The sequence below is a fragment of the Trematomus bernacchii genome, unplaced genomic scaffold (genome assembly GCF_902827165.1).
Source record: "Trematomus bernacchii unplaced genomic scaffold, fTreBer1.1, whole genome shotgun sequence".
Taxonomy (NCBI): Eukaryota; Metazoa; Chordata; class Actinopteri; order Perciformes; family Nototheniidae; genus Trematomus; species Trematomus bernacchii.
Window position 1 is genome coordinate 1,134,257 of NW_022987447.1, and position 26,923 is coordinate 1,161,179.

Here is a 26,923-nt window from a genome sequence, read left to right on the forward strand (position 1 = left end):
ATGTAGGAATAGCATTTAATGTGAAGCCATATTAACTGATGACGCTTTTTTATCCTTTCCGCCCATTACTTTGATGGTGCTGTATTTGGGAACTAAATGAAAAAGCAGTGCATATAGATCCACACATCGTTTGGCCATGTTTTATTCTGAGTAAAACAATAATTTATTTGTGAAAATGGAACATGAGTTTATCTTGAATGCAGTGATCTTTCCAGAAGGAAACACTTTTTCTATCATTTTTTTTGTGAAGCACTCATTAAAGGTGGGGTAGGTAAGTTTGAGAAACCGGCTCGAGATACACTTTTTGTTATATTCCATGGAATGCTCTTAACATCCCGATAGCAATGAATATCTTAAGTGCTTTGACAAAAAATCCATACAAATATTTCATCTGTGGAAGCCGTAGTGCTGTAAAAAGCACGACCAATGGAAGGCTGACAGGCAGGCCTACCTGCCTGTCAGCCTTCCATCTGTGCACAAACTTATCTTGTACCCTCATTGGTCATGTGCGCGTTCGTGTGTGTTGGAGGAGGGGCTCTGTAAGGAAGTGGCAGATTTTTTCCGGCTGTGTATTTTCAAATTCTAGCGCACTCGAGCTGGTTTCTCCAAAATTACCTACCCTACCTTTAAGGCTTACTCAGCTTTTTTTTTCCTACTTTGTTTGGATGATGGGATTCTTGTAGGAATGTGTTTTTTTGACAAAAATCCTAAAATATCAAAGGGAATGCATTTAATAATCTAAGAATTTGTAATGTGATGATTGGTACCCTTCTGAGTTCTGTGAGTAACAATATCTGAGAGGATGGTGAACATATTGAATCAATGCCCTGTGCTATATATGAATTCATCTGGTTACTAATGTTTTTTTGTTTTTCTTTAACAATATATTAATAGTGGCATATTTTGTTAAACACTTTGTTCAATGCAACTCTGGGGACCATCTTCAAATAAAAGGTTTTATTAGCATTTATCTACCTTTCTTTTACACAATTTTGTACACAGCTAGCTTTGCTTGTTTCTAGTTAAATAGTAGGAGGCTAATAAATATAACATTTTAAATATAAATACATATTACTTTTGGTGGTTAACATAAAATTAGGCCTATGTCACAAGATGGAAAAATACTGTAAACACTTTCTTTAACTCAATAGATATTAATATGTATTTATATTGTTAAATTGTTATTGGCATTCAATTGTTTCAGTTATTAGTAGATGTTGCTTTAGGTTAAATCTTCATCTGGAGGTTGTTTTGTTTTTTTAAATCAAGAAATTGCATAAACCTAACATTATACATGGTAAAACAAAACAATCTCTTCTTATGGATGTGGAATTTTCCCATAAAAAACTGTGTATAAACAAACAATATATTTTTCTATGGTTTCGCCCTTAAATATATAAAAGTGTTTTCTGAAAATCCTGAAATTGTAGTTTGCCCAGTTTTCCTTATTTTAAATAGACCTAGAGTAACTACTGTTCAACATAAATATTCTGCTGTGCTTACAGTGAAAACACAACTAGTTTATTCCTAACAATGTTTATTAACAATTTAGACGTGGACAGTAAGTAACTGCACTATAACGTACTTAAATACACATTTGAGGTACTTGTATTCAACCCGAGTGTTTTCATTTTATCCTACTTTATACTTCTACTCTACTACCTTTTGGAAGCCAGTTTTGCACTTTTCACTCCACTACAATTATTTTTTACAGATTTGTTTACCAGTCACTTTATACATTCAGATTTTGACCATAGACTGATTTTGACACACATTACAAATATGAATATTTGGTATAGAATAAAAGATCCAACATTATATGGAAGTATCTGAAACCATGAGTGGGTTCACTGTATTGGCAGCAATTTCTTTAAGAAGTTTTTTGTCCACAGGAATTTCAGAGTTCCAGCTCCGTAAATGTGAAGATTTGCTGCTTTTGCTTTAAAATATTTTTTTATTTAATATGTTTTTAGTGTTTTCTGCAATGAGTGTTTTTACTCCTAATACTTTATGTAGATTTTCCTAATCGTACTTAAATACTTTTACCTAAGTACCATTCTCGTTGCAATACTTTTACTTTAAATGTACTAATGTTGACGGTGTGGTAGCCTATTAGTAGGCCTACTTTTACTCAAGTAAAGAATCTGAATACTTTTCTCACCATTGATTTAGATTACTACTCAATTCAATTAAATACAAAATAAAAGTATTGTCAAGGTTGTGTAAGCCTACAATTGCAATTGTAGGCTTACTTCAAATATTTATGTATATTTGAAATGTAGGCCTAATGTTAATTTCATTAACATTTGAACAAATGCAAGAACATGTTATCTTTACAACAAATACAAGGAAAAAGTCATTAATAAAACATGTAAAAAACATAATAGAGAAAGTTATGTGAGTTATTCGGTACAGGCAGGGGTGTGTCAGATAAACCCGAAAGGAATTCATCGTAACGACAGTACTTCCGCAACGTCACAAATGACACGTATTGAAAATGGCGGCCGCGGCTAGGGTGAGTGGAAAGCGAACTATTTTCTTCAAACTACACGACGCTGATTCCTTCTTCCAAAATGAACTCGAACACACTGTACCACATTGTACCACAGTATATGTTAACTTGGTCGATGTACAACGTTAATTAGGTGCGGGTTTACGAAATGCGGACGCTGTTAAAATGTTGGCGATCATGCTAACTGCTTGCTGTAGTTAGCTAGCTCTCGTTTGCTAGCTTGACTGTCAGTCAGCTGTGGCTAAAAACACAGATTTTCTAGGATTTGTCTCGTATATTAAACAGTGCTGACAGAGTACATATGGCTTCGTACTTGGTTGTTTGACTGTCATGTGCTGTACAGCCTAGAGTAATCAGCTAGCCAAACTTTGGCTTGAAGCTAGCTGTTAGCAGCTTCAGTTTGAGGCTGTTGTCGGTGTACCTAACAGAGCTAACATATTTCAACACCAGCAGATGGATACTAAAGACAAAAATAACGTTATCTAAGACTGTTTGTTATTTAACTGTGCTGGTAGCGTCTGATAACATACATATCATTTATGTAAGAAGCAACGCTTGCTAACTTAATTTAACAAAACTCTATGCCTATACGATGGATGTACTTCCTTCCGATGAACAGAGGTTATGCAAGTTGGCCCATTTCAGAATATAATATATCATACGTTTTAGTTATAATTATTGATGTGTTCATCAAAGCTGATAAAGGTGGAACTTATTATTTACTTTATTTACTGCTGTGTTGAATGTAAATTAAATCAAGGTGTAACTAAAGTCTTAAGTGTTGATCCTACTGTTTATCATTAATCTATATCTGCAAAGTAACTAAAGGTATTACATAAATGTAGTGGATTAAAAGTAATACTATTGATAATGGGAATACACAAGTAAAGTACAAATACCTCAAAATTGTACTTAAGTACAGTACTTGAGCAAATGTACTTGCTTACTTAACACCACTGACCATGGACGGGGTCATCCTTTATTGTTTTCCAGTTCTGAATCACACATTAATTGTGAGTCTTTTTTACATTAATCAATAGAAAACTTAAATCTACACTATTCTCTAAAAAATATAGTACCTCTGATCCTATAACTGTTTTTCTGTGTTTGGGATCAATGTCTGTTTGAAAAAAATAGTATTAGTAGTAGTATTGTGCTCCATGGAGACAGTTCAGAAAGCATAACATTAACTCCTTCTCCCATCTTGTGAGAAACAATAGCTTATAAGTCATATGACATCTTTCTCTTGGCTCTGTGCCATTAAGCTGCCATCTGATTCAAGTTGTGTGAACAGTGTATTTTTCTCTAATATTTATTGTTTGAATGATCCCCCTCAATTACTGTACGAATATGCCGATATGTAAATGATTAGGTTTCTGGGTAAACTTGATCCTACATCTAGAGGGAAACCATTCATTCTCAACTAACGTACTTTAAAGGTCTCCTTTCATGCAAAATCCACTTTTTAATGTCCTTTATACATAAATATGTGTCCCCGGTGTGTCAGGGAACTCACAAAGTGTCAGAAATTAAAACCCTCTCTTTTCCTCCGTACCCAAATCTCTAAAAACGGGGGTACAACGGAGCTGATCCAGATTTGCGTCCGATATGACGTAATATCGGAAATGTGGACCCACAGCCCTATCAGACACGTTGCCATCAGAAACAATGTACAAGGGCTGTCCTCGACTAAAGATTTTTCTAGTCGTCAATTAGGGCGATTAGTCGACTAATCGTCGCACGTTTATGATTATAAATATATATAAATATTTTTCTTTTCTCCCAAAATGGTTTCAGTTTCAAAGGCTGATAAAGAGCGTTATTATAACAGCATGGTACGTTGTGCTTCACATAACATATACAATAAAACTGTAATAATGAACCTTTGAAATGTAATTAAATGTAGAGTCACAGCGAACCGACGCAGCGGTCCGCCACTCCGCCCGTCACTGGTTTAAACAGCAGAAGCTCCGGTAAGGATTCTTATTGTGTGTGTGAACAAGCAGCAAGGATACACATGGAACATTTAGTTCTAGTTTCTATTATTCATATCTGAATATAACAACCCAATAAATACTACAGAGGAAACGGAAACACTGAAAATATGAGCGTCGGCAATGTCCCTCCGCATTATGCCCTCATCATGAAATTAAAACGTTATTGTTTTCTGAGGTCAGAATGATTATATATTATAGGTCTATACATGTTGATACAAAGCTAGTTTACTACTCACTGCTGCTGTTCCTCTGAGAAAGTAACACACGTTGTCGGATAATTAAGCTCCGTGTTTTGTTATGAAGCCGGCGTTCAGGAAGCTGCGCTCCGATGGTGTGGATATGGAGGAGACTTTGCCTTCGTAGTTTGCATGTCACCTTGTGGGACTCGTCCTTTACTCGCTCAGAAAGATCCACACTTTGGATTTCCTGCTCGACCAAATTAACATAATGACTTTTTCTTTTCTCCAACTAATCGACTAATGAAAAATTGCTCGATTAAGACTTAATTAGTCGACTAGTGAGTAATCAACTATTTGGGGGCAGCCCTACAATGTACGACGTGTTTTGGACGTAATATGGTCTTTGTTTACATTAGCAAGCATCGCTAACACTCAGAGCTAACCTGTACTGGAGAGAATATGTGTAAAAAAAGCAGGAAATACAAAGGAACTCACCTTGTGCTAAACCTGCGAGAGAAAAAGCCTTTGAGCTCCATACTGTTTCAGAAATAATCCTTGATGTGGTTTGGAACTTGATATGGCATTTAATCACGGCAGCATTTAGCTGTATCTCGTAGAATTCTGAGCAGGCACAAGCTCCCCCTCCTCTTTTCTTTTTTTTCAAGCTAAGGACCCAGATCAGCCATTCTCTAACAGGGCTGAAATAGAGGGATATGAGGGATGTCTAAAATGCAGGATCTGAGACCCCTAATATATGCCCAAAAATAGCATGATAGTAGCGTTTTTATAATTTTCATTTATTACTTTTTTTAAATGTATAGTCTTTTTAAAACAATAAATTAAGGCAAGGATTATAATTTATTAACATTTTAAATACATTTAGTTTCTAGAGCATCAACAGTAACGTTTACAATGTCAAACTCAATCTATAAAATCATATTTAATTCACATCACACCAGCAGAGCAGTTTAAAAGATGGCTTTTTACATGGTAATTCTGGTTGAACAGGTGTATTGAATAAATATTGGCTTTATACCCAAGAAGGTTTTTTATGTACACAGGATTAAGGGTGGCTGGAGGAACTAAGCCCTGGGGCCTCATTTATAAAGGGATATACGCTCAAAAAATGGCGTACGCCAGTTTCTACGCAATGTTTGCGATTTATAAAATACTAACTTGACCGGAAAATGTGCTGTCCTCCACGCAAACTCTAACCCATGCGTACGCACTAAGCACACAAACGGGAGAGACGAGAAACTGCGACACCGTTGGCAGAAGGAAGAATGGAGAGAAATATGTGGAAATAAATCAAATGTTACCTCTCATTTATCAAATATGAAGAATTCATTTTCAAACATTGATTAAAGCCAATCTTAAAATGATTAAACAAACGCCTGTTTGAGACTCCTCAGTGCACACAAAAACACAACTTGGAGAAATAAATAAATACTGATATGCTATTTAAAACCACCTCGAATATGTTGTGTTAATGTTATAAATGATGCGGTAAGCAGGAGGACAGAATTACGTCTAAACTGACGCCGTTTTGCATTTCTATAGGTTGTAGATACGAGCGTGGTTTTATATACTATCACGTTTAATCGTGTTTTATGCCGTTTGCCAAGACTTGATAAGTCGCTCGTAAAACACAGGAGGTATGGAAACTAAGAACACCATATGTGGTAAATTGTACAGCTAATATAACACAATCCATTAGTTGTATTTCCTTTAACTGGTGGATTATGGATATATAGTTGCTGATCGACAGCTGGAACACAAACCACCAAATACAACAAAATAATTCAGATCCAGTCGTCATGACTCCACTCCGGAGGGATTCCCCCATCATTTCTTACAGTTTCTCATCAAGGAGGTGTCTCCTGTCCCCGGCACAAACACACTGACACGCTGCCTGAGGAAGGTTATGTGTATTTTTTTTGTCATTAACTTTTTTCGGACCACTTATTTATTTATTTTGGTGACGATCCGACCTCCATGCTGCTACTCTGGTTCAAACTGCATCCACCAAACAATATGATTTATCTCGACCTCCCCACAATAACCAAAATCTGACACGGTGAGAGATGTCTTTTTTAGCTGTTCTATCGTAATTTCCTGCGATCTTCTTCATGCAGTCAGTCAAAATGAATGAATGAATGGGCGTTTCTTTGACTATTCATAGGCAAATATGGGCGTTACGAGTCGATTGTGATTTATAAAGGGAAACAGGCGTAGGAAGTGCCGTACGCACTTCCCTCGACGGTACGCAATGTTTTGTGAATCGGAAAATGTCGGAACATTTCTGTACCTATTTTTTTGCTTTGTACTACGTAAGCAACCTTCCCACGTCAATCCTACGCAAGGCGTTATAAATGAGGCCCCAGAGCAGAGGAGATCCTCCAATTTTATTTCCATGATCGCACGTCCCTAATTTGAACATACTGCAATGTACCACAAAATAAATTGGAATGATCGCTCTGTTTATTTAAATGTGAAGGTGCAATACAACTTATCTCTAAAATTATTTAATAATCATGATGTATCATCTTGATTTACATATTGATCTAAATAATTGTGATTACCATTTTTGCCATAATGCAGCCCTAAAGCATGGTCAATCATTTAAATAAACATCATTCGTGATGAGGCTTTTCAAATTGATATGGCATGATGTAATACGTTAATGTTTGGAATGTTTTCATCATACAATGATGATGATAATGATGATCATAATAATTATACACATGTAAGTAGGGATGGGTATCGTTAAGGTTTTAACGGTACTACTACTTTTATTGATACCGCTTATCGATCCGGTCTTTTAACGGTACTTTTATCGGTTCTTTTCGAGAAAAAAATAAGGTAAACTAACTAAACAAATTGTGAACAAAACTAACATTGCTTTTTATTTAAATTAAATACATAATATTTCACATCAAAAGAAACAACAATGTTTTAACAAATCGTATTAAATAATCTGATGACAGAACTGTAAACAGAATAGCTGAAACTTTAACAAAATAAATAACTCAGTTACCTCTAATCATTAACCCATGTTTGTATCATTTAGTTAGCTCCGTGTGTTGCTGCTAGCATACACAACATACCTGACGTGGAAACGTTACTCGTGGATGGGGCTACAGAGCTACTAGAGAGACAGTCGAAAACGGTGCTAAACTCTTATTGCTCTTTTTGTAACGAGCATTGTCCACATCGAGACGGGTAAAGTTTAACCACAGCTCGGAGACCGTTCTCTCCGCCATCTCCGCTGTGTGTGTGTGTGTTGCTGCATGTAGCAGCTGCGTGTGTGTGAACTGCCCCGCCCCCTCGCACACAGACTGGGGAGAAAGATCTTTCGCCTGGATTGGAAAGATCGAAAATACAAAAAATAATCATAGACGCATTTTGCAGTCTTTTTGAATATTAGAAACGGAGTTGGCGACACTAAAACTGCAATGTAATGTTTGTGTAGCAATAATACATATGACATATCTTTTTTACATGTCTCCAGTACCGACCGATAACGTCGGAGCTTAATGGTACCACGGTCTTTAATAATTCAGCCCCGGGGCCCGTTTAATACCGGGGCTCGGTACCCACCCCTACATGTAAGATGAAGCCTAGTGTTTGAGATATTTGTGGTGTGTGTGTGTGTGTGTTGCAGGAGACGTGGTGGGCCTTGCTGCTGTTGTCCTTGTTGCCTGTTGTCAGGCCGTTCTATGTTCCAGGAGTCGCACCCCGGGACTTCCAGGACGGTGACACGGTAGATCTTAAGGTAAGACTAAAATCTCTGATCATTATCTCAGGATTTAGGAGAAACATTATGATATGTTTGTTCAGTTGCCTTACATCACACACTTCCTGGGTTAAACACGACTGGGTGTTCCTTTGTGTATGTAAGACTTGGCCACTATAGCACACCCTTATATGTGAGACATTTTGTTTGTTCTAGCATGACAGAATGAATTCTATGGAACACGAGTCAGAAATAAGATATCCATGCAGAGGCCTTGATACATTGGATAAATGGCCACTATACTATAGTTTTGCTGAGCTTTCCATATTCATGTGTTCACCTCCGATCCAAAAACATGGAAATCAGGTGTATTCACATCTGCACTGTACTTTATTTGGTCCTAACCAACAGATAAAATGATGCATCGCTGCCTTTTAGTTCTGCTCTGTGTAATATTCTCACTGACTGGTTACCATCAAGCTAATACAAAACACTGGCCCTACTGATAATGGTTGGTAAGCCCTCACACAAAGTACAGTTTCCAATGTGATTCAAACCAAGGTGTTGTGAGGGTAGTTTTGCATATGACCTTATCTTTGACACAGTCATTCTCCTCATTTGCTTTTCAGGCCGTGAAGCTGACTAGCTCCCGCACCCAGCTTCCCTATGAATACTACTCTCTGCCTTTCTGTAAGCCCGATTCTATCTTCTACAAGGGAGAAAACTTGGGTGAGTTTACTGCTGCTGACAAGTGTGGATCATGCTCTGGGAAATTTCCCGATATACTCGCCTCATTTAACCTCAAACTAATTAGGAAAAGCACTCTCATCTTACATGTTGCTGTAATGAAAAATGTGTAAACATGTTGTTGTTTTTGGTAGGTGAGGTATTACGCGGAGACCGTATTGTGAATACCCTCTACAATGTGGATATGAACAAGGACAAGAAATGTGAGATGGTATGCAACGTGAAAAAGCTCAGCGTAGAAGAGAGCAAGCTGGTTGCTGAGCGAATCCAGGAGGAGTATTATGTGCACCTGTGAGCATCCCTTCCTATCTGTTACAATAACAATATTGTTACAAGGAGAGTCCCCAACAATGCTAATATTCACCTATTGCCATGATGATTAGAATGGTGCAGTGATGATGTATGATGATGATGTATTTTTGTAGACCTCCTCGGAAGTATATAGCATCTCAAGGGATCCCTCAACAAAATCCCTTTATGGAATATTGCAGAAAATAATCTCTGTGGCAAACCAGTGTTTCAAATATTTACACGTTTTGTTTAGCAGGACTAACTCATTTCAGAATGAAGTTGAAACATCTGTTATCATATCTTTGTGATAATGTGATTTTCTGGAAATTAGATATTTTTCAATATGCAAACTAAAAGTGAACATTTCTGTGACTCAGTATTGCAGACAACCTGCCAGTTGCCACCAGGTTAGAGTTTTACCCCAACAGAGAGGCAGCAGCAGGGGAGGAGGAGCAGAAGAAGGACATCCAGTTTGAACACGGATACAGACTGGGCTTTGTCGACAACAACAAGGTGTGTGTGTTTGTGATTTATCTACGTTATTTATTTTAATCAACACTTTAAGGTTTCCAGATGAATTGCAAGCGTTTGCGCGCCCTCAAATATTTACTAAAATGATCATTCTGTCTGTGTTTTTAAAGTATACTAATTTAGGTTTTCTCTTCTCCCTCACAGTTTTACCTGCACAACCACCTGTCCTTCATCCTGTACTTCCACAGGGAGAAGCTGGAGCAGGGGGATGTTCACAACTACAGGGTGGTGCGCTTTGAGGTTGTACCCCAAAGTGTAAAAGTAGATGGTAGGTTGTGTAATGTTTTCGACCTATGATGATTTAAAACTATAAAGTGGGAGTAAAGGAGATATGGTTACCCTCACGCTATACTTACCCAGTTTTGTATTTATTCACAGATCTGAAGCCTGTGGAAAAGGACAAGACTTGCACCTTGCCTGAAGCCAGTGGCTCTGCCGCACAGGAGATTGACCCGACCAAGGAGAACGGAGTCCTCTTCACCTACTCCGTCCACTGGGAGGTCAGTGACTGCTGCATGGATTCCCAGGGACTTTAATCATCTGTAACAAGGAGTCAGACCCGACTGAAACACTGAAGGGATTTACTATTTAACTTCAAATCTTAGCACAAATCCAGTCTGCTGGAGTGCTACAAAATCTAAACAATAGAAGGGATGACTGTCTGTTAAGTGCGTTTGTTTATCCAGCCTGACGCTCTTCACTAAAACAAGAGAATTGTTGTAAGAAACAGAGAGCATTCTATTTCTATATGAATACACAATACATTTAAATGCACAACAAAATCATTCTCATCAATATGTATATTCAGTGTACATCAATAATATTGTGCCTCTTTCTTATAAATGAGGTGACAATGTAATGTACAATGTATGACATGATAGCTTGCAGGTGGTAACATTATGCCTATGAAAATAAATTAGAAAAGTTAGGCTATAGCATTAGGAGTTAGAGGAAATGTAAGCTAGTAAAACGTTTAGCTGAATGCTTTGCGCTCTGCTGCTCTTTGAGAGAGCTGCCCCTCAATATCAGAACATCACATTCCAATAAAAAATTGTCCAGTTTGTGCCAGAGTGACTATGACTGCACCCTATACAGTATACCTTTGTTGTTGAGCAATTATGGTTTCAAAGCAACAAGGTCAGATGTCAACATTCCAGCATGTTGTCCAGCTGTTTTAGTTTTCTAAGATGATATACAGCTAGATGCATTTTAAAGGAAGGAATGCTGAGCCTCTAATGTCCTCTGTGCAGGAGAGTGAGGTGAAGTGGGCGTCTCGATGGGACACATACCTGACCATGAGCGATGTTCAGATCCACTGGTTCTCCATCGTCAACTCTGTGGTGGTCGTCTTCTTCCTGTCTGGTATGTCCAATTTTTGACAAATCCTGCTCAGTGCTACTGTCATTTCTCAAATGGCCTTATAAACACAATAAAGTACTGCAGGTCATTAGAAATCACAAATAGTACATACACATTTTATGTATAAAACTGCCTTTTAATTGGTGAGATTCAAACGCATACCATGAGCCTTGTGCTTTGTTTACAACTTACTCTTGTTAAAGTCATGTAAATCTATATGTAAGGCCTCATACTGCAACATTCTCCTAAATGTCTCGTATGCTTTCTGTTAAGAGAAAAAAGTAAGAACAGTCGGCTCCAAATGTGTTCTTGCCTGTCCAGTTCTACTGTTACCAAGGTGTGCTGAATAATAAATCCTACATGATCATTAATTGGAGGCATAATGATTGATTGTTTATTATCAGCACAGGTACTGCCCCATAAACACTTTATAAAGGCAGGTGTATGCTGGGTGCAAATACTCTGGCACATGCCCAATAATGCTTGAGATTCCTTCTAAGTAAAGCTGTATGCGGCACAATTTAATAAAGAAAACATTGCATAAAACGTAATTACTAAAGGACAATCAAAAGACATCTAAGATAAGCCTTTCAGAAGCTGAATGCACGCAATATCTTTTAAGGGTTTTATAGTTTTTACAGGGATCAATGGAACAACATTTATTTAGCCCACAAATCTAATACAATCGCTATTATAACAATAAAACACATGTAATATCAATTCCATTATATGATATTTATGCTTTTTTATGTTCCTCAAATTTAAAACTTAGGTTTCCTTGTGTTGGACCAATAATTTGTGGACTGTAAAAAAACAAAGGTTTACTCTTATCTTGTTAAAAGTGCTCTCAACCCCTTGTACTAAAATAAGAAAGAATTGTGAATACAAACAAAAATAATAAAAAAAAATCCATCCTGTGTATGGCCAATTGTCTCATAAGTATATATATATATAATATATATTGTCTGATGTTCCCTGCCTTTCACTTTTCAGGTATTCTGAGTATGATCATTATCAGGACTCTGAGGAAGGACATTGCCAACTACAACAGAGAGGATGACATAGTAAGTAAATAGAGTCCTGACGGTTGGCTTGGTTTCAGCAAGTCCTTGGGAAAAGAACACTGATGCCCCTTTCACACCAACGCAGCTCCCGTTCTAGCTCCGTGCTTGCGCTCTTCTGGTTCGGAACCGGTTTTTCTTTTCAGCCCCCGTTTTGTTCACACCGCCCAGAGCCCGAGTGGTGCTGCGTCATTGCGTCATCGTTGGCGTCATGACGTAACCGTTTACGTGCCTGCTTCATAAAGCCAAACCGCGCGGAAATCCCTCATATCGACAACAACAAAAATGATCCCGGTAGTCTTTCTTGAGTTTTTTTAGCCTGTTGCTTATTTGCTCCAGAGTCCGGTGGTATCCAGCGGGGCCAACTCCTGCTGCAGCTGCTGGAAAATAGCTTTAGACTGCGTTGTGCCGTCCAACTTCCTCTGTACCTCTTGCGTTGACCAAAGCCTGAGGAGGTCATTTGTCTCTTCAGCGGTCCATTGCTGCTGACATTTACTGGCATCCATCCTGGTTCTTAGTTGTGTGTGTTGCTGAACAGAATTTGCGGCATTTTGTTGTTGTTGATCGGATTAATCTCGCCCCCTCCGATGTAAGCGTGACGTATGCGGTTCTTGCTTCTAGACGGACAATTTTTTCGAGCTTGGTAAGAACCGGTTTTCGGGGAAAAGAGCCGGCTCCGCTGCGGTGTGAACAAGAAAAAGCAGTGCTTATCAGGCTCAAGCTCCGAACCGGCCCTGGAACCGCGTTGGTGTGAAAGGGGCATTATAGTGTGGAGTGATTTGATTTGGTCTACTGATTTGAGTGGCACCTCTTATTGTTTCTCAGTATATTCCAGGCACTGAAGCCCAATGTTTATGTTTTCTACACAGGAGGACACCATGGAGGAGTCAGGATGGAAGAATGTCCACGGTGATGTCTTCAGGCCCCCTCAGTATCCCATGATCCTCAGCTCTCTGCTGGGCTCAGGGATCCAGCTCTTATGCATGATCCTAATTGTCATCTGTGAGTTTGTTTTCTATATAATCTTTTCCCTGTAGATCTCTTTTTACACCACACAGCTCTTTTCCCATCATTTCATCACATGGTTAAAACAGTGAGGTTACATTGGGTCAATGGAATGTTGTCGTGGTGCGAGGGCTCTCATTCATCCTGAAGCAGAAAAATCCCTTTTTTAATACCAAAATCAATGTTATTGTTTCAAACAAACTACAGTTACTGCATGTAACATTAAATGTTGAGTTATTCTCTAAATAATTAGTGATAGTCTCAAATTTACTTTAGGTGTTTATTATTTATACCTTTGGCAACCACATAAGAAGTGGGCTGTGTCTCAATTCAGATACTTCCCTTAATACACTGATGGTGGTGCACTGTGAACACTAATGCCATGCATGAATGTCTGCCTTGTATCCACGTCTCAAATCTCATAGCTGCTTTGCCTTCACCGATAGCCACAATGCCGCTGTTAGCTAGCTAGCACGGTCATTTGCGGTGCCATATCATTACAGTCTGCTTAATTAACCTTATAAAATTAATGGTGGCTTATTTTGGACACCAGTATAGGGGTATATTACTTAAATAGTGAAAAAATTGGTGTAACTTTTATTTGAATTCTTCTGTTAACCGAAGCAACCCCAATCGCAGCTGGATGTTAAGAAGCCAAGATGGCGGTCATTGAGTGTGAGAAGTGTGTAGCGTTTCCCACTTAATTTTCTGAAGTGTTATTCGAGCACAATACAGGTACTCAGTGCATTTTAACAATTGTGTGGGTACAGAAGTACACAATGTGAGACTCAACATTATTCCTGGCCATCTTCCTGGAGACTTGTCGTCAAGGTAAAGTTGCCAGACAACCACATGAGGAAGAGCTCCAGCTGTGTTACTTTTTGACCTCTAAAAACTGAAATATTCAGATGAATTTGTGTAACACATTGTGACATAGTCTGTGTAATCTTTGACATGTTGTAACCACCATGTGTTTCTGTGTGTGTGTCATAGTTGTTGCCATGTTGGGCATGCTGTCCCCCTCCAGTAGAGGAGCCTTGATGACCACTGCTTGCTTCCTCTTCATGTTCATGGGGTAAGAGCCATGTTCATCTTTCCCATCCCCATAAAGAAAAATCCCAGAAAATGAAAGCTAGTGTGTTTTAAAAAAAGTGTATTTATTTGATTGGCTCTGCTTTGGATGTTCCTCCTGCAGTGTGTTTGGGGGCTACTTTGCTGGAAGACTGTACCGCACACTGAAGGGCCATCGGTGGAGGAAAGGAGCCTTTTGTGTAAGCCAATAGTAACCTAACTATATAACCTTTAATGTGTAAATGTGAGGTGTGAACAGAAAGGCTGAGGTTGTGTTTGTTTTGTCTCCCTGCAGACAGCAACTCTGTATCCCGCCGTGGTTTTTGGAATCTGCTTCATTCTCAACTGTTTCATCTGGGGGGAGCACTCTTCTGGGGCAGTGAGTATCATGTCATGATTACTCATCATTACTTTATTGTAAATGCGATGTTCAAATCAGACTTTTAATACTTTGTTCAAAGTAGAGATGAATCACTTTAAACCTATCAAAGACGGTCACTTTTGAGAAAATGTTTTAAAAAATCTTCAAACTTTAGCACAACAAAAGTCAAGTAAAAATACTTGTAACATTAGCCACCATGAGCTGTTGGCAATATCAGATTGAGTAAAGCTGTAACAGCAGAAACACTGAATGTATGAAAGTCAGCAGCCCGTTTCATAATAATAAATAATAAATTCATGAATAATACATTCTAATCTAATTGAAGAAATGAAACATGTCATTCCGAAGAGGGAGAACGTTTTATTCTTTCTTTCAAGGGTTACATAGTTTACCGTAACAAGAAAATTGCAATAAATTAACATCCAATTTGTATCCTATCTATATAGTATCATAATTATCTGTCATATTTGTGTATATATATTAGGGCTGTCAAGTTAACGCGTTAATAACGCGTTAACGCAAAAAAAATGTACGCCACTAATTATTTTAACGCGATTAACGCATGTGTATTTTTTGTCCTCGGCCGCCCCGTAGTTTCAGAGCGCATCGAGTTTAAAATACCATCTACAAGCTGATGCTAACAGCCCCGCTCCTGCCGCCCGCTTGTGGCAGACCACACTTCCACGCTCACCGGCAGGCCCGGACTGGCCATCGGGAGGACCGGGAGGGTGTGTGAATGTGTGGCGCGAGCGAGGCACACCTTACGTGTTGTTGTTGTTAGCATCTGGTGCTAGCTAGCTGCGCTAACGGATATAAGGAGCTGTTTCAATGAAAACAGAGGAGCGACATTTCGCCGACAACTGCGCCGAGCACTTGACTTTATGCAGGTAGCCAGACAGTGGGACATTGTACGAAAAGTCAGCACACTCAGCACGGATAGAGCGCGCAACATGATTGCAGCGTCCAGGCAGCTCCCGTTGGAGCATATATGCCTTGAGCTGCACATAACTCCAATGATCCATCACAGTGTCTCCACATTCACATTCACACGCACACGCACACACACACACACACACACGCACACGCACGCACGCACACACACACGCGCACACACTTTGTATTGTATTAATGTATGAGAGAGGTTCCAGGTTGAATTGAGGTGAATATTTGTAATGTTCAGAGGTTGTTGTGTTTAATATTCATGAGAATATTTGTCATTGTTCAAATGATAATAAACAAACATATAAAGCATATTTGTCCACTCATATGTTGATAAGAGTATTAAAAACTTGAAAAATATCCCTCTAAGGTACATTTAGAACAGATAAAAAATGTGCGATTAATTTGCGATTAAATATTTTAATCGACTGACAGCCCTAATATATATATATATATACACATGTTTATTTTATTAGCATGTAACTTAAATAAAAATTCATAAGGAAAAAGATTTTTAGTAAATTCTAGAGGTTATTAGGAAAAAGCAATTTACTAAATTCTAGAGTTTATCAGTCAAAATATTTGAGTATATTCTAGAGTTTACTAGAAAAAAGATTTACGTACATTCTAGACAATTCTGTAAATTCTAGTAGACAAGAAAAGTGTAAAGAAAGAAAACATAGAGCCCCTGGGGGACCGTTTTATTCCAAAGTAAGCCCATGTAGGTGTGCAGTTGAACTAATGAAAGATTGTCAGTACACTCATGGATTGCTGAACCTCTCCCTCGGCCCCCTGCCCCACCAGGTCCCCTTCACCACCATGCTGGCCCTGCTCTGCATGTGGTTCGGTATCTCCATGCCCCTGGTCTACCTGGGATACTACTTCGGCTTCCGCAAGCAGCCTTATGATAACCCCGTGCGCACTAACCAGATCCCCCGGCAGGTGCCCGAGCAGCGCTGGTACATGAACAAGTTTGTAGGGTGAGTCGACAGACATTTACTCATGTTCTTTATTGGAGGCTTTGAACTTTCTCATAAAAAGCAAACATGTCTCTTTCCTGTAGAATCCTGATGGCCGGGATCCTGCCCTTTGGTGCCATGTTCATCGAGCTATTTTTCATCTTCAGTGTGAGTACTACTGCTCTTATCTCATTGTCCTGTAGTCACTTCTCTTTCAATGCTGTGCAAATATTTAGTGTGTGTGTGTGTGTGTGCGTGTGTGTGTAGGCCATCTGGGAGAATCAGTTCTATTACCTCTTCGGCTTCCTCTTCCTGGTTTTCATCATCCTGGTGGTGTCCTGCTCTCAGATCAGCATAGTGATGGTTTACTTCCAGCTCTGTGCAGAGGTAAGTTACGTCAGGCTTGGTGTGTGTACTGAACCTTGTGTATTTTTGGTTGAATGGAAAGTGTTTGATTTAAAAGATTGCCATCGTGGTTTGGTGTAAATGATTTGCAGATATTTTCCAGAGGCAGGACTTTCACTTATTCAACAATGCTTCTAACTCCTACAGGAAATGTAGGAGTTTCCAGCCCCCCCCAGCCCTCTCAAATGTAAGACTTTTTAAGACCCCGCGGGAAGCTGGGTCTTAAAAAGTCTTACATTTGATAATCAGAATTTAAGGCCTTAAAAAGGTCTTAAATATGATAAAAATAAATAAAAAGGTCTTAAATATGATTTAGAAGGTCAACAGCGCCTGTACCGGTGCACCCTCTCTCTCTCTCCCACGCTCGCACTTTGGCTGCGGGCGCCTGATAAGCCAACATCCCCCACTTTCATCACTTACAGCGCCCATCGTACAGGGCAAATTAAAAGTGTAACCGGGGTGAAAAGGGTGTTACATTTACTTAATTATGAATGTTGTTACATCAAGGCCAAAAATTAGGATGAGCGCCAACGGTCAAAAATGTTTTTTCCCCTCCCAGAGCTACCAGCGCAGCGCCGCCCAGCCCTAGGTGACCGCCTATGCCAAAGATCGGCCATGCCATTAGCAAAAATACACCTTTATTGAACATACAGTAACACAAATACTACAAATCCACATAACAAACAATCAAAAATTAAAAAGGGTCGCCACTTATTATTATTTTAATTTCTTTTGGGTACCTGGCTGGCGCCCCCTAGCAGCGGCGCGCATATTTGTATATAGGGGAAACACTGGCGTCTAAATGTGTTTTGGGGGAAATGTCCGGGCTGCAAAGTAACCAGTACGGTAATAGCCTTTCATTTCCCCCCAACAATTTGTATTGAAATAAATAAACATGGAACCAGTAATCATTAACTTTGTTTCCCCCGGCCCCTTATCGGAGAACACCCTCAGCTAGCGACAGTCAGAAATTAGGTATCTTCGAATCTACTTACAAATATATATGCGGAAGTCTAAGTTCAATTGTATTTGGTTGGAAAACATCAAATGTAGTGCTTGGTTGAAACCAGTGGAGGGGAACGTGTTTGAAGCCCGCTGCACCTTTTGCAAACAAAATTAGGGTTTGTTTTGCTAGTGCAGCGTTAGCTAGTGCAGCGTTAGCTAGTGCAGCGTTAGCTAGTGCAGCGTTAGCTAGTGCAGCGTTAGCTAGTGCAGCGTTAGCCAGTGTAGCGTTAGCTAGTGTAGCAGCTCCCGCAACAACACCGGGGGACCTCCGGGCGATGTTTGAGTCTACGTCAACCCTAAAAGCGGAGGTGCTGTGGACGCTAAATGCCATAGCTAAACACCAATCATACAACAGCATGAAGACAGCAGAGCTCTGACTATAGCTCTTGTCACTCACTCACTCACTCACTCACTCACTCTCACACACACACACACTTTTTGGCTAACACAGTTCTGTGTACTGTTGTGTTCAGTCATCATTCTTATGTTGAACGTGAATACATTTACTTTGTAAGTTATTATGGGACGTATTTCTTCTTTCATGGCAATTTTCCTTCATACTTTCTTGCCGTGAAATAGGTCTTAAATTCTATTCAAAGTGGTCTTAAAAAGTCTTAAATTTGAGTTGGTGAAACCTGCAGGAACCCTGTCCTAGCCTTACAGCAAAAAATGACGAGTTAATAAAAACTGTGTCTTGACCTGATTTGTGTAGATCCAAAACGTTTTATACATATTTTCTGTGTATTCAAAACGCGTATAATGTTTACGTTTTAATAATGGTTAAAGCACAAAAATAAAAACGCATGTTAGGCAAAAAAATGGTTTACACCTGTCTGATGGACTTCTAATAAACCAAATCCAGTTTTATTAACATAATTTCAATACCGGATTAATCATTAGTAAATAAGTGGTTGACAAACAATAAAGGCATTAGTCTCTCAAACAATGAGAGAGTGTAATGTTCAGTGTGAGAGCAGTGCTGTAGTGTTTTATACAGGTTTCTCCTCAGCAAGTGGAATGTGTTCTTGGAAGCAGCTGCTGTTCTGAATCTGCATCCTCAGCGCTTCTGTTTTTGCTCTCCATCAGGACTACAGGTGGTGGTGGAGAACGTTCCTGGTTTCAGGAGGATCAGCGTTCTACGTCCTCATTTACGCCGTCTTCTACTTCATCAACAAGGTAAAACATGTCAGATAACAACACCTTCTGTGATTGTCAATGTTTTTGTTCATTCATTGTGCCAACTAAAAAGATACAATTATGCATATATGAATATCCTGCAGGATGTGAGCAAATGTGAATTACACACAACTCAACATCTCATGCAGACAACTTATTCTATGTCTGAATTAATAACGTTTTTGATGTATAGAAGATATTATCACTGTGATTTGTGTTTTTACCACATAAAAAAGAGGAAAAACACATTTGGTTTGCGTGTTTTTGCTTTTAATATAAGAAAGCAATGATAACCCATCCATCTGTTGACCCCCCTCACTTTCAAATGTTTAAAATATCACATAAGCAATGTGGCTCTGAAAATATTCTGTCAGAAAAAGCTGAAACAAACATTACATAAAGGAGACCCATATCTGAACCGGGGAACTAAGAGTCAGAATGTCTTAGCTTGTACTGATCCTTTGAATGCGCCAAACAGCTGTGTCCTGAGGGATTTAAATGTCAGGTTTCTATCCTTATCTTTTAAATATGATCAGGAACGCCTTCAGGGAATTTCTTCGTAACTTGGTCTCGAGGATGAATTGATAAGGTTTTGGTGGTCAAAGGTCACTATGACCTCAAAGAACCTGCTAATAATGACAATTTCAAACAAATTAAAGGATAACATGATAAAGTAGTGATATCTTAGACAGACATATGTAAAGTGCAACTGGACTAGTTGGCAGAGGGATACCACTGCTTGTAGGACAGCATCTAACAATTATTTCCATTATTTCATATTTTCCAGATGAACTGATTCATCGTTTTGTATATAAAATGTCAGAAAATATTGAAAAATATTCATTTTAGTTTCTCAAAAGTCCACGTTGATGTCTTTGAATGTCTTGTTTTGTCTTAAGATATTTACTTTAACAAGATTTAAAAAAGGGGAAATAAATCAGTAACTCTTTGTTTGAGAATCTGAAAGCATTTTCTGCCAATTTTCATAAAGAATGGCTCTTTAGTCTAGTTTCCAGCACTCTGAACCCTGAAATGTTGAGTAAGTCTCATGTTTGCACAATCAACATAAATAGCGTTAATTAGCATTAGCATATAGTTTTAAAAAGGTCTTGGTAGATTTGGACAACATTGGAGTAGTCAAATCTGATCAAAATCAGCACTGCGGGAGAACAAATATGGCCACTTTGTGGTTAAAACTGCCATCTTGGATCCTGAAGATGTCAAAATAGATTCAGCATCATCTATTAACTCCAAAACCACTTCAAAATTGTCCAAATCGACCAAGCCATGTTTTAACTATTGTCCACAGGCTATAATGTTAATTAATGCAACTTATAGTAATTGTGCAAATTGCCCAACATATGCAGGTTAGCATCCGGCAGATTCTATGTGCTAGGGTCCCTACTATACATTTCTAACATAAAACTTTAGAGTATTCAACATTTCCGGGGTCACAACAGGACTCTATGAGCTGGCACACAGCATAGTAAGGATGTGTTAGTTATCAAACATTGCACCTCGCAAGTCTGACTTCATGGAAGTGAATAGCAAAATATATGGAATGACCCACATGTTGAGCCTGCTTCCTCTTTTATTTGCTCTGCAGCTGGACATTGTGGAGTTCATCCCCTCCCTCCTGTACTTCGGCTACACCGCCCTGATGGTGCTGTCCTTCTGGCTGCTAACAGGCACCATCGGCTTCTACGCAGCCTACATGTTCATCAGGAAAATCTATGCCGCGGTCAAGATCGACTGAGGGTCGCTGTCGCTGCTGCTCTCATTGTTTTCAGTTTTTGTTTTTTCGACACATTCAGTTTTTTTAATGTATATATTTTTTATTCTTCATGTACAACAAGCACTGACTTGTGTGTAGAGGGAGCGAGACAGGTGATCTTTGGCCTCATGGGGAACAACAGTCAGGTGGTAAACCAGCTGTGTCTCTCTCTCGCTCTCTCTAGCTCCCCCCCCCCCTCTTTCACCAGGACCGAGACTCATGAATCCTCTGATGGGACACTTCATGTCTCCTGCTGTTTCACCTTGCACACAACACAGTGGGCCAAAGCTTGTCAAACAATGGTTTCCGCAAATTTTTGTCTTTTTATTTGTCGAGTCTAACTTATCGTGGTTTTTATTTTTGTCATCACAGGATTTTTCTTTTCTTTTCAATCATCTTCTGCCAGGTTATTGCTCTGATTTCCTTCCATAAATTCTATCTTTTCTCTTTCCATTGTCTCTGTTTCCAAATAGTTTCCTCTCAGAGACTCTGGGGATCAGGGAAGGATTGTGGAGTCTAACTGTGGTTATACTGTTGACTTTCTTGTGTCGTAAGGATGCGGATGGAAATTATGCTGGGATTAATACATTGCAACACAAGAAAGGATACATTAAATGTTCTATTATTTTGACCCCAGTTTCCATGTGTGACCATGTTAACCACATCTGAAATCTAGATATTCGCCGCTCATTCCAAAACAATGAGTCTCTTATAAATGTCGACTTATTGGTCCATTTGCTCTAAATGATGCAGATCAACTCAGAATGGGACTGTGAACCCGATGCCCTGAAGCGGTGAACTGCTGGGTGAAGCCACTGGAGATGGAGGAAAGGAAAAAAGATGCAGTCAACACGAAAATGACAAGGACGTTTTGTATTTGGAAATCTACAATGCGAAATAGTTTGAAGCTTCCCCGGTAGAAACGTCCAGAAAAAGCCGTGCCGTGTGTAGCCTTAGCAGAGCCTGCTGAACTATGCAGTAATGGAAAGAAAACTGTTTGTGAAGGTTGTTTTTAAGGACCATTTTTGTTGAGTCTCATTTCTTTAAGTTCAATTATGATATATGAAACATTTCTGTGTGTAATGTGACAGCCTTCTGGATCATATCCTTGTTTCAGAAAACATTTCACATTGCTGGAGTGTCCTGTGTTGCAGAGCATTGACATGTTCTTAATAGATCTGTATAGTAATACTGTATTCTTAAATTACAGCTCACATTTTTTACCTTCTTTAGAAAATACATTTTTTGGGGTGACAAATGTTTTATTTTCTTTGTTTTGCCAGATTTTTCAGCTAAAAACCTTAAAATAGCATTTAGAGCATGGATGGAACATGAGTTAAAGGAGAGGTGTCATGCTTTTCCGGTTATTACCCGTCCCCTTGTGTGTTATGAAGGTTTTTATGCATGTAAACGGTGTGCAGAGTCAAAACCCTCAAAGTACACCCTGTAGCGAGTAAAACTCTAACACAGAAAATACCTCCCCAAAACGCCTCGTTGGAGATACGTCATTGTCCATTTGATGCTTCCGGGTACGGCATGATGTCATACCGTACCCGGAACGAAATGGACCAATCCGTGGAGCCGTTACGTTAAGCCCCCGCTGATTGGTCCAAATTGACCAATCCACGGACTTCCTCACACACACATGTGTGTGCAGGGAGCAGGCAGCTCAGCTGATTTCTCCTCCCTGGCTGCAGGCTGATAACAGACAGTTGGGATCGCGGCGAAATTCTCTCTGCAGACCCATTCTCACAGCGTTTATCAACCTTTTTCTTACTCAATATCAAGCCACACTTATTGTTTTTACTTCGGCTGTGACTTTGTGTGTGCTCAGGATGAGTTTGGCTGTGTTTCGCTGTGTATCCTAAACAAGGAAACAACACCTCCACGGAGCTCAGCGCGATTCACAACGTCCCGACCAATCAGAGCACACTGTGCTCACAGGGAGGGTGGGGGCTGGAGCTTTTGGAGCTACAACAGCCGTTAAAGGCAGAGAGTGAAATTCAGTGAATACACGTAGTTTACAGAGATGCTGTATGAGAAACCAATGTGAGTTTGGAAAAATGCACAGTATAAATCTATTTTAGTATACCTCAACAATGGAATTATGATCAGTGGAAATGGCCATGACACCTCTCCTTTAAGACTTGAGGTTTGACAAGCAACTCGAGCTAAGGGCTTCCCGGGGACAACAAATGTGTTTTACTGTAGCTTAATTACACTAAATATATTAATCACCTTGCAGAATAGTCATATTGTTAAAGGTGGATCACATTATTGATACCCCTCATAATGTTATGTTAAACATGAAGCTACAACCGGCAGGTTTAACTGCTAAAGGGTTCCAATGTCCTGTATGGAGAGGCTACGCTAACTAGCTGCTGGCAGGTAGCTTCATATATTCTTCCAACACAGTCCCACGGCATTTCGTGTTATAGTCACAAAATTAATCTATTGATTCATGTTCACCAACACGATTTCGCCATTTTTTTCGTGTCACACAGAACGATTTTAAAAGCAATGTAAATAACAAATTGGAAGGAAAAACAGATTTAAAAAAAATACAGATTTCAGTATTCTGACCGATTTTTAGAAGCAATGTATTTCTATTGGTAGTGTGATTCATGCCTGCACCAAATAATAACAAATTAGAAGGAAAAAAAGATGACATACAAATACAGATTTCAGTATTCTGAGGCTCTTTGCCCCATTTATTTTCCTCGCGGACGGCAAAAAAAGATTATACAATTTAAAATAAAAGGGATAGGGTTAGGCTTAGGGTAAGAAAATGTTTTTATGAACCACACAGCTTCTGGTATTCCAAGACCCGACTGGACAAAAAGACGTGGTGCAGGCATGAAACGTACTACCAATAGAAATACATTGCTTTTAAAATCGTTCTGTGTGACACGAAAAAAATGCGAAAATCGTGTTGGTGAGAACGAATCAATAGATTAAATTAATTTCGTGACTATATCACGAAATGCCGTGAGACTGGGTTGATTCTTCACATACCACAGCAAGAAAGAGAATAAGTGTTTCATTTCCTTTTAACTTAATGTGGTTATTTCTAACCCTTGCATATATCTCCAGCACAGGACGTGATCCTTCTCTGCTGAGGGGCCAGAATTTAAATCCTGAGAAAATATTCTAAAGGCCAGTTTTAATCACAAGCTCCTAAGCAAAAAGCCATTCAATGATCAACTCTTACGGCTGGCAGGGCACTATGATCCCTTCAGGTACATATTTATTGTAGTCTTTATGGTTACCATGAAACTGGCTTTAGTAAAGAATTGAATTAGGGAAGTAGCCTGGATCAACCCTCTTTCTCCAGGAGTAAAATGACGCCTCCTCCTCATTATACAGTAGCCAACACTTTTGTATGATTAGTGAGACGAGCCAAAATGAAGTTCCCCTGCCATCTGCTCAGTAAAGTGTGGGTTCCTCAGTCCATCAGACACAGACAGCATCTCTTACTGGTCTGTTTGCCAGCTCAGAGTCCTATTGTGAACCAGGAAATGTTGAGTACACCAAAGTTTTATGTTAGAAATGTATAATATGGGACCCCAGCACTTCTGGATGCTATCCTGCATATGTTGGGCAATTTGCACGATTAGCTTATGTTGTATTAATTAGCATTTGATTGAGTGGTTTTGGGGGTTATTTAGGATGCTGAATCAGTATCAGAAATGGCAATTTTAATCAGAAAATGTCAATATTTGTATTCCTAATTTTGCGTCGATTTGGAAGATTTAGGGGACTCTGGATTATTTGGATTGCTCATTTATTTAAAAGCACATTTTCCACAATAGGGATAATAATTTTCATCTTGTGCTCTCTATATCCAATGGTTGAAAACTACTCGTGGTAGTCAAAATCAGCCTACAGAGAGAAAGAATATGGCCACTATCTGGCTAAAACCGCAATTTTTTATCCTGAAAATGTCAGAAATGGATACAGAACCCCAAAATACTACACAATTGTCCAAATAGGCCAAGCCATTTTTCAACTATTGTCCACATGGCTATAATGGTAATTCATGCTCATTAATGAAACGTATTCTAATTGTGCAAATTGCGCTACATATGCAAGTGAGCATCTGGCAGATTCTATGTGCTGGGGACCCTACTACATTTCTAACATAAAACTATTCAACATTTCTGTGTTCACTAAGCTGGGAAGTAGAGTATGGTGTAGCGCCCTGTGTGAACGCTCACAGAGTCACTGTGGCCTCTCTCCTGAAGGCTGACGGCCTCTCCTGCTGCTGGAGTGCACACGCAAGGGGAGATTTTTTTACACAGACTTTTAAAAGACCCCGGGTCATGCCTGCGTACGTATGATCAAGGGGTTTACAATGTAAATAAAAGAAAAACAGCTTTGTATTTGTTGCGTTTCGCTGTTTGTGGCGCTCTCTGTAACGATCCTGTCATCGTTTTAGCCAGAAGCATGACGCTCATGATGACTCAAAGGAACTTACTTCTCTCTTTGCTTCTTTTACAGAATGTTCAATTACAAAATGTACAATGACAAAACAATAAAGTGATGACAAGTTGAATATGAAAATCAGCTCCTGAGGTGTGTCTTGTTGCATTCCAAACTGGCAGGTAAAGTCTAGTGAAAGATGCTACAGGGTTGCACTTTGATAATTCTTTTGTTAATGTCTCCAGCCTCCCAACTGTATGGATGAGCAGTACTCATGGAGGAATTACTGAACAGGCCCAAAATGTCCGGGGTCACTCTGGCCATCATCTACAATGACACTCAAAGAGACACTTACCCACTAGAATGAGGTTAAAAGTGACCCTGACAAAACAATTCCAAAGGGACCAAAACAGCTGCAAAGAGACTCAGATCTGAAATGGGTCAAAATAACCACAAAGAAAAGAAAATGACTGCTGACACACAACCAGGGGCGCCGTTTGCCGACAGGCAAGGCAGGCAACTGCTTGGGGCCCCGGACCAGAAGGGGGCCTGCTTAGTGGTGCTTGTGCTGGATGTGTTCGGGGGCATGTCTCTTCTGCCTGGGGCCCCCAGAGTGTCTTGCAGCGCCACTGCACACAACTATAGAAATATAAAACAACTACAAAGTGACCAATACATCTGCAAAGAGACTGAGACGACAACCACAGAGACACAACATATCTTCAAATAAAGAAACTACAAAGAGATACAAAATGACTAATAGAAATGTGCAAGAGATATGCGTAGCGACTACAAAGAGACAAAGGAAACAAAAAAGCATAAAGAACCCTTAAAGTGTGTTTTGTTGTAGGAGTTAGGGTGGGGCGTTATGCACATCTGTTTCATCACCCACCTGACCATCTATTTTAATACCAAATTACCTGTACAAATATGTAATCAGTAACCAAATCCAAGTATCACAATACAATTGTAATGTAACATGATTACTTTCTAATACTTTGGATTACCTCAATATCAAATGCAATGCAAATAAATGAAAGAGAAAGGTGTATAATGTAAGAATGTATTGTGAAGCCAAGCTGCCTTTATCCACATTACGCTAACAAATGCTTTGATATATGCCCACAGCCTGAAATAACTGTGAGTAACTCTAACTTTTAATATGTCTGCAGAAGGTGCTCATGCTCTGCTCTGCTCTGCTTCGTTACAAATCGTTCTTTATTTTAATATGCATTCTAACATCGTAATCCTGCTCATAATCCCACGTATAAAAAATGTATCAGTTATCTGTTTGTATTATAAGTCAAATGTACTTCGTGTATCAAAAGTAAAAATATGCAGAATGTCTCTTTTTACAGTGTTGTAGAATATT

General features: G+C 39.2%; 1 protein-coding gene across 1 annotated transcript; it reads left to right on the plus strand.

The window, feature by feature from the left end:
- Positions 1-2,468: 2,468 nt before the first annotated feature.
- tm9sf4 (transmembrane 9 superfamily protein member 4) lies at positions 2,469-22,357 on the plus strand. Its single transcript, XM_034142711.1, has 18 exons — positions 2,469-2,515; positions 8,353-8,463; positions 9,054-9,153; positions 9,306-9,462; positions 9,840-9,975; positions 10,138-10,261; positions 10,372-10,493; positions 11,244-11,355; positions 12,346-12,416; positions 13,283-13,415; positions 14,412-14,493; positions 14,614-14,689; positions 14,785-14,868; positions 16,615-16,790; positions 16,874-16,937; positions 17,037-17,156; positions 19,266-19,355; positions 20,962-22,357. The coding sequence occupies exons 1-18, from the start codon at positions 2,498-2,500 to the stop codon at positions 21,109-21,111; spliced, it is 1,926 nt and encodes a 641-aa protein (XP_033998602.1). The 5' UTR covers positions 2,469-2,497; the 3' UTR covers positions 21,112-22,357.
- Positions 22,358-26,923: the final 4,566 nt, after the last annotated feature.